General features: G+C 36.5%; 1 protein-coding gene across 3 annotated transcripts; it reads left to right on the forward strand.

Moving 5' to 3' along the window:
* Positions 1-1673: 1673 nt before the first annotated feature.
* On the forward strand, positions 1674-11635 carry LOC108414008 (CD48 antigen-like). 3 transcript variants are annotated; one of them, XM_037530905.1, is made up of 7 exons: positions 1674-1741; positions 2244-2318; positions 4312-4608; positions 6275-6538; positions 7099-7269; positions 10786-10865; positions 11078-11635. In XM_037530905.1, the coding sequence occupies exons 1-6, from the start codon at positions 1699-1701 to the stop codon at positions 10839-10841; spliced, it is 906 nt and encodes a 301-aa protein (XP_037386802.1). In that variant the 5' UTR covers positions 1674-1698; the 3' UTR covers positions 10842-10865; positions 11078-11635. The 3 variants fall into 3 exon arrangements, with proteins under 3 accessions (XP_037386802.1, XP_017542245.1, XP_017542244.1); XM_017686756.2 differs by lacking the exon at positions 1674-1741 and adding an exon at positions 1852-2095; XM_017686755.2 differs by lacking the exon at positions 1674-1741 and adding an exon at positions 1852-2020.
* Positions 11636-12305: the final 670 nt, after the last annotated feature.

Below are 12305 nucleotides of genomic sequence, written 5' to 3' on the forward strand. Positions count from 1 at the left end.
CAAAATAATTTATTCACTTTTTATCACATTCAAAGAGATGGTATTATGCTATAAACAACCAGAATTGTGGTAATAGCAGAAGGATAAGAAATGAAAGGAAAACACATTTTATTTTTTAAAATGTGACACCTATTTGTAAGTAGACTTTCCTTGCTCTCTAACCTTGCTGAGTCAGAATAAAACAATTACCCACAAAAAATTCTTGACAAATCACTTCCAATAAATTCTTTACTAAAAATGTGTAAAATAACAACATTCACCTTTGAAGTGGGCAGTCAATCAGCTCTATAACCCTTTTCCACAGTACTGAACAAATGAAAACAATAGGAATAGTGGCTACGACTTGAAAACAGACTGGCAGATTGCAGTCGAGAACAAACTCTTTCAGCCAAGTCTTTTAAATCAGTCAACAACCCACATGGTAAGAAGAGCCATTTCTCCTTTCAACAAAAATCAAACCAACTTGTAAGTCACAATATTACATTTTATGTAAGCCTAAGCAAAACTATAGCCGCATCTTCGGCAGGAAACTTGTCTACAAAAGTATAATAGTTTCTTGTAAAATGTCCCTCAGCGTTTGACTCTTTATGAGGCTGAGGTCAGATTCTCTTTCTCCAGCTTCATGTTTGAATTTTCCCATTCCAACTTAAATGGTGCCTGAGCTGCTAGAGTGTAACTGCTGCACCACTGAAGGAGGAACGGGAAAATTCTAACAAGAAGCTGGAGAACGAGAAGCCGACCTTGGCTTCATGACTTTTTTGTCTTTGACAGTTTCTTGTTGCAGATTAAATGCATCAGGAAACCAGCTAGAGCACTTAATATTACTTAACAAATAACAAATAAGTCGATTCGTCCACCAATTATCAATGTTCGTCTTAAATCTTTCTCTTTGCCTTTTGTTAGCTACTAGCTAGGCCAGACCATTGTTTGTGATGCTGTGGTGACCAGCAGTCTGCGCGCCAACCTTCGAAGTTACAGGGTAAATTAGCAGTTATACATTAACTCCATTGTTTTAGACCATTTATTGTTAAAACTGTGTTGAACGATCAGCAGAGCTTTATTTAACTGCAAAGGAAGAATATTTTATTTTTACACAAAAATCTTACTTTGCTGTGGAGCCACAACAGGGCAGTAAAAGGCCCTGTTGCTGAGTCCTGTTTTAAGTGAACGATGGGAACCAGCTCCCGTCCAAGAGCCATTTTTCTATCTTTCTTTTTGTAAATTAATACAAGGCAGAACGTTAGGGTGATCCTCTCTGCGGTGGTATAATGAAGTCAAATTTGGGAGCTGAAACAGTCGGCACTTCTGAGTGAGCCAAATGATCTTGGTTCACCACAAAGAGCTGAAATTCCCATCACGATCACAAGAGAACCCAGGTAGAGCAGTTTTCATTTTAGGCGGCGACTCATTCTATTTCTTCATCTAATAACTGAACTATTCAGTCAGATATACAGTTACAGTTCCAAGCATTTTCAAGGACTTTATCCAAAATTCCAGCACTTTTCAAACCTGGAAAAAACAACATTAAATAATACATGCATTAAAAGGACTTCAAGCACTCGTACAAATGCTGTTTAGTTAGTTAAATATGTTCAGTCAGGCCGTTTTCACATGTTTAATTGCCCCTTGGTGTGAATGTGTAGGTCTGGCCTGCGATGGACTGGCCACTTGTCCAGGGAGTATCCTGCCTTACGCCGAATGACAGCAGGGATAGGCTCCAGCACCCCCCGCGACCCAGAAGGTGATGCGGCTTAGAACGTGTGTGTGTGTGTGTGTGTGTGTGCGTATCTGAATGCGTGCTTGTGAGTGTATTGCGTCATCTTGTGACTGTAGTAGGAGAGCGGATGTGGTGGTCCTGCAGCGCGTGGAATTCCAGCGCCTGGAATTTTTTACTTTCACTTTCAAATTCTCTCCGTTTTGAGAAGAGAGTGAAGCTGCTTGAGTCGTAGTTTCTCTGTGTTTGCATGTCTCGCACGTCTCCACTGAAGAGGGTCTTTGGTGATGTATGGAGAGGAGCTGGGTGGGCGCTTTTCTGCTGATTGCATTCGAGTAGCATCTGAGCTGAAGAGAAAAGGCTAAACACTTCGTCAGTCTTGTACGTGGGGGGTGGGGTGTAGTGGGAAAGGGCGTTTCCAGCTGTGCTTTACCAGCTTCAGCACGGCAGTATCAGGACAAGCTGTTTACAGTATGTATATATTACATTAGTTACTGTCGTTCATTTTTCTTGGTTTTCTGCTCCTTAGTCCAGAAACTCCCTCACATGACGGCGATGGCGGCGCAGATGATCTTTGTTCTCTTCAGTTTGGTCTCGATCACAGGTAAAAACATTCTGAACTTCATTACTGCCTTTCACATCAGAGAGGTCCACCTGCATTGTGTCCAGTAATCATCCTAACTGTTTTCACATCGTACATCTGTCATTTAAACATGATACAGTCCTAATTAATTTCAAGGGACACTTAAAGTATATAGATTATGAAGTCAGTAGGACTTAGTGCAGATAAATAGCCTTTATGTTGTAGCCTATAGTACTGAATGTCAAAGGCTTTATTACACAAGCTGTTTTTCATTATATCTGAACTTCTTACACTGTAATTTCTACAAACACTCAAAATAGAAAACGTACTAAATTATATTACTAAATAAATTATATTACTAAATAAACCACATACCATATAAAATAAAAGGCTTAATAATGAAATGACAAAATACACTGCTCAAAAAAATAAAGGGAACACTCAAATAACACATCCTAGATCTGAATGAATGAAATATTGCAGGCATCAAATTCAAAATGAGCCCATAGACTTGTAAATACACGATATGGCCAAAACTATGTGGACACCTAATTATTGAGTTCAGGTGTTTTAGCCACACTCATTGCTAACAGGTGTATAAAATCAAGCACGTACCCTTGCAGTCTCCATGGGCAAGCACTGGGAGTCGCATAGGTTGCACTGAAGAGCTTAGTGGCTTTAATACACCAAAGCCTCACAGTGCTCACATATTTAGTTTTTTAATTGGCTGAGCTTCAGCACTTATTTTCAGGTAATTAATGGTCAATATTCTGGGAATAAACCGTATGTACACCCATGGACATACACGTTAGTAATTAATAGTAATTGCAATTAACATTAAAAAGACATTTTTTGAAAGGTGTTATGAGTTAATATGAAGAATTTTATAAAAAAGTGTTAACATGCATGTTTAAACTAGTTTTGATCCAAATGGCCTTCTATACCATAGTGCCAACGCCTGTCGAGGAAAATGATTCCAATTATTATAATGAAAAAACAAAATTAACTTAGACACGGCTACTGCAGATTTCAAAAATATTAAATACACACTACACTCTACAAGCGCACAAGTCATTCAAGTTATTTAATAATTCAGATCTCTATTTTATTAGTAATAGGTGCAGTCCTAAAACCAGGGGTGCTACAGCCATACACATAATGTTACACTGAACTCCTACCAATTGTGTCTCTTTAATGGGGGAGTCTCTTTACTCTTATGGACTTCCTTTGGTCCTTGTTTGATTCCTGATTTGCATTTCACCAAAAATACTAAAGAGTTCCTTTTTATGTATTTAAATTGGTCTCACCTTTAGAAATATGCCTGAACAGTTAAGCTTATTAGTGTGTAAATTATGACAACAGTGTTTTCTCTGTGTTTTATTGTAGTACCTGGATTGTTGTGCATTGAATGGCAGTGATTTCTGTATGACAGCGTGTGCATTGTAATGACCCTTGTGTTCACTGTTATGCAAAAAATATTTAGGAGATTTGATGTGTGTATCTGGAGATTAGAGCCTGAACTTTTGGGTGAAGCGTTATCCTTTTGGCAATTGATAAAAAGGTTTGGGAACTGGCTTTAGAGTATTAGTTTTTTTGTGTTAGCAACTGAAAAGGTTTTGTTAAATGTGTTTTTGCAAATGAGAAAAACTGCAATAGGATACCACAATTTTTTCCAACCTCTACATTATTTAATGAAGCACAGCTCCTGTAAAAATATTTGATATGAATTCTTAAATAATGTAACAAAAATAATGAATGCAAACTGTCATAAAATACAGCTAAACATAATACGCTTACATTTCAACTTAATAAGAATATAACCAAATATTTTTGTTCAGTGATGTGTTCAGATTGGTTAGCGATTCTGTTCAACTGGACGTACAACTGGGCGAGTTTACTGCATTATTCTGTTTTTTTAACAAAGCTAATAATGTTTTTTTTCACACTTGAAGAGCTAAATTAAAACAAAATCTTTCTAATATTTTCTAATGCTATTTTTTTGCTGTCTCTACAGAATCCAGTGACGTGTTCGGACTTGTTGGAAATTCTGTTCAAATGGACACACAGCATCCTGTACCAGAGTTTGATGACTTATCCTGGCTTTTTAACAGAACTAATACTGTTCTAAAATATTATCCTGAATTTAAAAAAACTAAACCGTCTACTGCTTATGAAGGCAGAGTGGAGTTCAATGAGGAAACCTACAGTCTGACACTGAAGAACTTACAGAAGACTGATAGTGGACTGTATGAAGCAAAAACAGCTGGTGATGTGGTCACAGTTGTTGCTGAGTACAGACTCTCTGTGTTAGGTGAGTCTTACAGTATGAGAGGCAGGAAAAGTGCATTCCTGGCACAGCACTGCTGCTCTGAGTCAAAATCTTACATTCTTCTGTCCTATATTTAACCACTCTGCTGCTTATTATTAATAACTCTGCTGAGATCTAAGGTCTTAGTTAGAATGGACTGGTCATTTTAAAATCAACTAGTAATGTTCAAAAGACATTCATTATCTGTGTTGAGGTAATTACATAAAGTGATTCATTACAAATGACCAATTACTTTTCTCAGACTGTAATAGGATTACTTTACTCACTACATCCTGTTAAAAGTAATCTCACTGCTCATTAGTATAATCTAACATTACTCTTAAACTCCATGTAGATAGTAAAATACAAGTGACAGTGCAGCAGCCCTTTCAGTACCTTTGAGAGATTTAGAAGTGAGAATTGGGAAAGAATCAGCCGATCACAATAATAAAACAGACATATCACATATATCTAGTTATACTTGACTAAAATTCTGAAAAAATGCAGTTTAAAAACTTTTCAACTTGCAATCAAGTAGTAATAAAATGCAACTGCCTCAAAATAAATGATTATGAATAAGAAGTAAAGCTTACAGAGCTGTTTCTGAGGGAATATCGAGTCAGGCCTGTCTAGGTGAGGTTGTGGCTCTCCTTCAGCATGAGGACAGCACTAGCACTGCTCATTCACAATAAAAATTGCGCCATAAGCCGTCACAGGTCCTTGCTGGAGAAGGGAAAAAAAGCTCCGATCAGACCAGCAGCATGAATTTCATGCTGGTTTTTCTAGCGGAAGTGGCACGTGTACAGACAAAAAGTACTTTTTAAATGCATTGCAGGGATGTGACTGCACCTGCCAAAAATAATTTTAAAAAGATTTGAACTTTAAAATGAACTGAATTGATTAAGTTAATGCTGTGTTTTCATTACAGCAAGTAATGTTATTTTCCTCACCAACTGTCTGATTTGGGGGCGTGACACTAATATACAAACAGGTTGAAGTGCAAAGTGAGAAAGTGTACGCGAAGCTTTAGGCCAGATCTGAGCACCAACGTGGCCTCATATTTCCTACACATAAAAATCAGCTAACATCATAATGTTTGTTTATTTATTTATTTAAATGTTATATCTCTTGCTTGCTTGATGTGTTCAAGGGTTGAATCTCAGTGCATAATAAGGGGAGTGACACAGTCAGGGAAATAATCTTAAGTTTTTTATTAAGTTTTAATAAGTTTTTAATTAAAATAAATAAAATAAATCAATCACATAAAATATTTCCCTATAACTCTGTTATTTAGCGGATGAACCAGTACACTGTTGGCTCTCTGTGTGTGAGATGTTGCATTTTATGGTTCCTGTGAACAGGGGTTAATTCAACTTTTAGGCTATTTAGTCTGTGTATAGTACTGTATGTTTGCAACCACTGTAAGCATCCTTGGGTTACTGAAAAGTGCTGTGGAATAATAATAATAATAATATATTTTTTGTTGTTGTTACTATTATTAAGTGATCCTGTTTGAGTCCAAGCTTCAAAGTCTAAGTTTATATGATTTTATTAGGTTCTGAGACAGACAGATACTGAAGTCACTAAATCCTAATAATCTCTCAAACTGTTGTCTGGCTTTCAGTGTGATGACCTGCACTGCACTGATCTGTATGTATGTGTGACTCAGATGCAGTAGAGGCTCCAGTCCTGACTCACCAGCTAAACAGAGACACCTGTAACATCACTCTCGCCTGCAGAGGTCATGACCTCTCCGTCAACTCCAGCTGCTATAATGAAACCTGCGAGAAGGAGGAAGTGACATCACCTGAAGGCATCACCCTTTCCCTGTCTGTCAGTGGCAGCTCCATCATCTGTAACCATAGCAACCCAGTCAACTGGAAGACGGATGTTTTGGAGATGAGAGAACTTAAACGACTCTGTGCTGATGAAGGTGAGGGTGTGAACACAGATACAGATGAGAAGACTCTGTGGTAATGGTACACACACACGCTCAAACACAAACACATTCCATCATTTGCCAACCCATTCTGTACTTGCGTTGTAAGATTAATAAAAATGAATCCGAGCAAATTTCATCAAATTTGATCTTAGCTCCTTTCTGCTCTGTTTTATTTTAATTTATTTCACTATTTTATATTTTATGTAATGTTAGTTATTTTACTTTTCTATTTTATTTTACTTTTTACATAATTTTATTGAACAGCTATGAGAGTTTTAGATTTTTAGTTGATTTGTTTTCATTTCTAATAACATCAAAAATGTAAATGTCTGATTTTGTTTTGTTTTACTTAAATTGAGAAATTTCATTTGAATATATATATATATATATATATATATATATATATATATATATATATAAAGTTAAACAGGGATTTATATATATATATATATATTTAAATCCCTGTTTAACTTGCTCAGCTACACTGAACATAAGTCAACCTCAATGTATTTCCAAAAAAGTTTGATTGGTTGATCTTTTTACCCCGTTAGAAAGTAAACATGAAGAAACCCATGACCCAGGCTCAGGTTTAACAGTGCCTATCGTGGTTGGCATAGCAGTTGGTGTAGTGGTTCTTGTTCCCATTCTTCTTGTTGTCTTCAACACCATAAAAGTCCACCGGAGGAGATCAAGATCATTTGGATTTCCAATACGTGCCTTGGGTGGGTAAACAAACATCATCATCTCTCTTCACAATTTTATGTCAGAAAAGGAAAAAAATTGCATGTCAAAGCAGCAGTTACTGTTAGCTGGTTAGTTAACACAGGTGTTTACACAAATATTAGCTTTGAGAAACTTCACAGTTTCTCAGAAAACTGACAAAAAAGAAAAACCATCAAGGGGGGGGTCTCCTTTTCAGCCACCCAATACACCATTGTCTGTTTTATTTTCTTGATTGGGTGCAAAGTATGTTGTTTCATTTAATCATATGGCATGTTACTATCATTTTGATTGGATGTTTCGTGAAATTACACAAAGTAGAGATGCTTGCAACTGTTGCGGCTGAGTTTCAAGTATAATGCAGGACGCTTTAGATTCATGTAAGTTTCAAGCAAATAAATTTGCACGACAGTTTCACAGTATAAAGGCAGCCTATGGGATCTGAATTCTGCACCTATATACAACCTAACTGTTCATTTACAACAAACAACTGTTCAGTGTGAATGTAAACTAGACGCCTGTCTTTTTTAGTGCTAAATTTATTCTAAGCAGCCAGTTTTTTCACTGTGGTTGGGAAAACAGAGTAACACTTTTAGTATCAAACTCTATAAGTCTGTGGTTGTTTGTGCAAAATCTTTCAAACATTTGTGTAAAATATTCATATGCGTCTAGTACAAATAACAACAGTGTAGATATCTACTGCTGACAAAACAAGCAAGTTTGTCACAAATACAGTTTGGCAATTTACAGTTTAATTCTGTTGTTGCAACCTGCCAAACTTCAAGTGTAGATTTTAACAGTAGGAAGAATATAAATTACTCATAAGAACATTTTGCTTCCCTTTATTTATTTAAAAATAAAAGCAGAAAACAAATAGGAGAAAAATAACCTTGTGTTGAACTTATTTGTCCCTCCCAAGAGTTTCGTTTATAACTTTTATAGCTCGCAACTCACACAACCAACTGCACATTTTAATAAGTTGCTTAATTGGACTTTTAATAAATATTACATTTTGGCGCATAAAACCTCTGTTTTGGCTAATAAACAATGAATTTATATTAGTAAACATGTTATTTTCACATGTATAAAATGAATTCCTTTGTAAAAGCCATTTATGACATTAAATATAATAAGAATCTCAACATTTACTACAATTCCTCTTCACTTATTTAGATTACAAGCTAATTCTACTTTCCACACCATGGAGGGAAATTTGCAGAATATTGCACAAAGCATATTAAGTAAAGTCACAGATGTGTGAGAGCAAAGAATGTGTTCCTCTGTAAATCCTAAATGCCTTATGCTAAAAGTTCATGGCAATCTGAATTCTTGCAGGTGTGCTCATATAACAGGAGTTAAAAGGTATTCCAAGATGCTCCATCTAAACAGTTCAAAATGAACCTTTTAAATGTATTGCTTATTTAGCTGAGTGGATGTACATGCATAATTGTAGATTTTCATGCACCTGTAGTGATGCAGGTAATGATATAAAAGTGTGGCACCTCACAGTACACAAGTGGTTAAACATACCAGCAATTCTCATTTATGAAGGACCAAATGTGTTATTGCCACACTATTTGCTCTGAACGTCACAGTAAATCTGCTGGGGCCCACTGTCTCTAAAGACACCTGGATTTTATTGTAATGATATGTACTTGGCTCTTCATGTGTTGGGCCTGTTCATTATTCTTTAAGGCATTTTTATTTTGTAAGGATGAGGGGACTTAGTGGAAGTACAGTCCCAGAAGCTTCAAGTTTGCAAGTAGTCTATTTCAGAAGACCAACAGACAAAGATAAATAGGATGTCTCTGTAATCGTAAACCATGGATATATCACAGCAGAATAAATTAGTTGCTATTCAAGTGGATCATCTTATATATAATTTTTTTAGAAATATATCCTGAAAAATGAATAACAAGTGCTTAGTAGTTGTTTTCATCAAAAATTAAATAAATGAAAAGGTGGTTCTCATAAACTCATAAACTGAAAATGTGAAAAAAAGTATATACAACCCCAATTCCAATGAAGTTTGGACATTGTGTAAAACAAATGAAGACAGAATACGATGATTTGCAAATCCTTTTCAACCTATATTCAGTTGAATCCACTACAAAGACAAGATATTTAATGTTCAAACAGATAAACTTTATTGTTTTTTGCTAAAATTCACTCATTTTGAATTTGATGCCTGCAACACGTTCCAAAGAAGTTGGGACAGGGGCATGTTTACCACTGTGTTACATCACCTTTCCTTTTAACAACACTCAATAAGCGTTTGGGAACTGTGGACACTAATTGTTGAAGCTTTGTAGGTGGAATTCTTTCTCATTCTTGCTTGATGTACAACTTCAGTTGCTCAACAGTCCGGGGTCTCCGTTGTCGTATTTTGTGCTTCATAATGCGCCACACATTTGCGCTGATAACAATCCAGACAGTCCTTTTCCTCTTTGGCCCGGAGGACACGACGTCCATGATTCCTCCGTCAGTCCATCTCAGATGAGCTCGGGCCCAGAGAAGCCGGCGGCTTTGCATGGCAGAGTTTTAACTTGCACTTGTAGAGAGAGAGACGAACTGTGTTCACTGACAGTGGTTTTCCGAAGTGTTCCTCAGCCCATGTGGTAATATCCGTTACAGAATGATGTCGGTTTTTAATGCAGTGCTGCCTGAGAGATCGAAGGACACGGGCGTTCAATGTTGGTTTTCTGCCTTGCCGCTTACTTGCAGAGATTTCTCCAGATTCTCTGAATCTTTTGATGATATTAAGGACTGTAGATGAAGAAATCCCTAAATTCCTTGCAATTGCATTGAGAAACGTTTTTCTTAAACTGTTGGACTGTTTGCTCACGCAGTTGTTCATAAAGTGGTGAACCTCGCCCCGTTCACCCTTGCTTGTGAACGACTGAGCCTTTCCGGGATGCTCCCTTTATACCCAATCATGACACTTACCTGTTTTTAATTAACCTGTTCACCTGTGGAATGTTCCAAACTGATGTTTTTTCTCTTTCTTTTGTTGCCCCTGTCCCAACTTCTTTGGAACATGTTGCAGGCATCAAATTCAAAATGAGTGAATATTTGCAAAAAACAATAAAGTTTATCTGTTTGAACATTAAATATCTTGTCTTTGTAGTCTTGTCTTTTCAATTGAATATAGGTTGAAAAGGATTTGCAAATCATCGTATTCTGTTTTTATTTATGTTTTACACAATGTCCCAACTTCAGTGGAATTGGGGTTGTATTTTATTTGATACAGTTCTGTCTTAGAGGAAATAAGATTATTTCCCAACTTTTCTCTTCAAATTAGTTTAAATTCTGGTTTTGATTTATTGCTATAGCCTCTGATAACTTAAGGGTTTCATTTGATTATTTTTGTAATAACTGTAACTTGGTTAAGTAACAAGTAAATACTATTTATTCTGAGCCAGTCTTTTAATTTTGCAGCACATTCATTACATGTGTAGTTGCTTTGAATCATGCTTGGTTATTGCAAATACTATTTTTCTATTCATTTTGTGTCATAGAATTTCTTCAAACTATTCAGGAGCAGCCAGCACCTGAGGAGCCCAGTGTTTATTAAACCTATGAATCAGTATAAGATCAGGTAAGGAGAACTAAAACCCTGTTCATTCAATTAAAGAGCCTTTAGTGTTTAGAAGCTTAATTGTTGTTATCCATACAAGGGTCTGTGATACCTTTGTTGGTTGAGAAAACCGGCAAACATGTTTTATGAAATGATAATTCTTGGATTCCTTTATTTAACTGTGAACTCTCTGAATGTTAATTAGTTGTACTTGTTTTGTGTCCTTTTAAAAGCATTTATGCTGCAGCATCAGAACCCAGCAAAGCTGTGAATCAAGCCAAATTGGATGAAGCCACATCAAATGTGAGAAATTAAAGCCACTCTTGATTTACACAGAAGATTGCCAGGGATTTCACAGCCACCTCATGGGAGTCCACAAAAGTACAACTGGCTGTTCTCTAATTGGGAGGGAAAAATGCTGAAGACATCCAGTCCAGAGTCTTAGGTCATGAATACAGAGGGCAGCACCCCTCATAGTGCCTTCAGATGTTGCATCAACTCAAAAAGAACATTGGAAATTGTTGACAACTAATATCAGGGAACACATGGACACATAGCGTTACAAAAAAGATGAACATATAGATCATTGTAGCTTAGTGAGTAGCATTGAAGGCACTGAATATGCAAAGGATGAATTCAGTCTTTCTTTTTCTTGTAATAGTTTAGTTTACACTGAGATACGGTCATAAAACTGAACAATTCCAGTCTGGCATGTGTTTACAGATCTGTGTTTAATGCAGAACTGGCTCTAGCCTTTTGTGGGCATTAAGAAAGGATTTTTTGAAATAAAGATTGAGAAAACACTGCAGATTCAAGATTGTTTTTCAATCCAATTTGCTTCATACAGTCCACTATCAGTCTTCCATGAGATCACTGTCAAACTGTAGGTGTCCTCATTGTCCATCATTGTAAATGGGATTCTTTTTTCTTTGGTAAAGAATCCTGTGTATCCAACCAAATGGAACACATTACGCTGGATGCTGGACACTGAGAAAGTACAAAGAAATTACTTATTTTGTTATGCTATGATAACACATCAATACAAAACATTACATAATTTAATTAAAATAATGAAGTCATTATGTTTGCTTTGTCAAGGTTAATGAATAAGCAATGCATTTATGTTCAAAAGCAAAAAGACAACCAACAAAACTATAATAGTTTATATCTCTACATATTTTGATTGGAAATGATGACATGCTCTTGCCAGAAAAGGGGAGAGGACCTGCCTCAGGTGGAAGAGCTTGAGGAATCTCGGAATCTTGTTCATGTGTGATGGGAAGAGGGATTGTGAGATTAGCCACAAACCAGCACAGGCGGCAGCAGTAATGCGGCCAGTCTATTGGACTCTATTGATGAAGAGGGAACTGAGCTCTCTGTTTACCAGTCTATCTACATCCCAACCCTCACCTATTCTTTTGGCTTTGGGTAATGACCGTAAGAAAGAGATTGCGGAAACAC

The sequence above is a fragment of the Pygocentrus nattereri genome, chromosome 19 (assembly GCF_015220715.1).
Source record: "Pygocentrus nattereri isolate fPygNat1 chromosome 19, fPygNat1.pri, whole genome shotgun sequence".
NCBI lineage: Eukaryota > Metazoa > Chordata > Actinopteri > Characiformes > Serrasalmidae > Pygocentrus > Pygocentrus nattereri.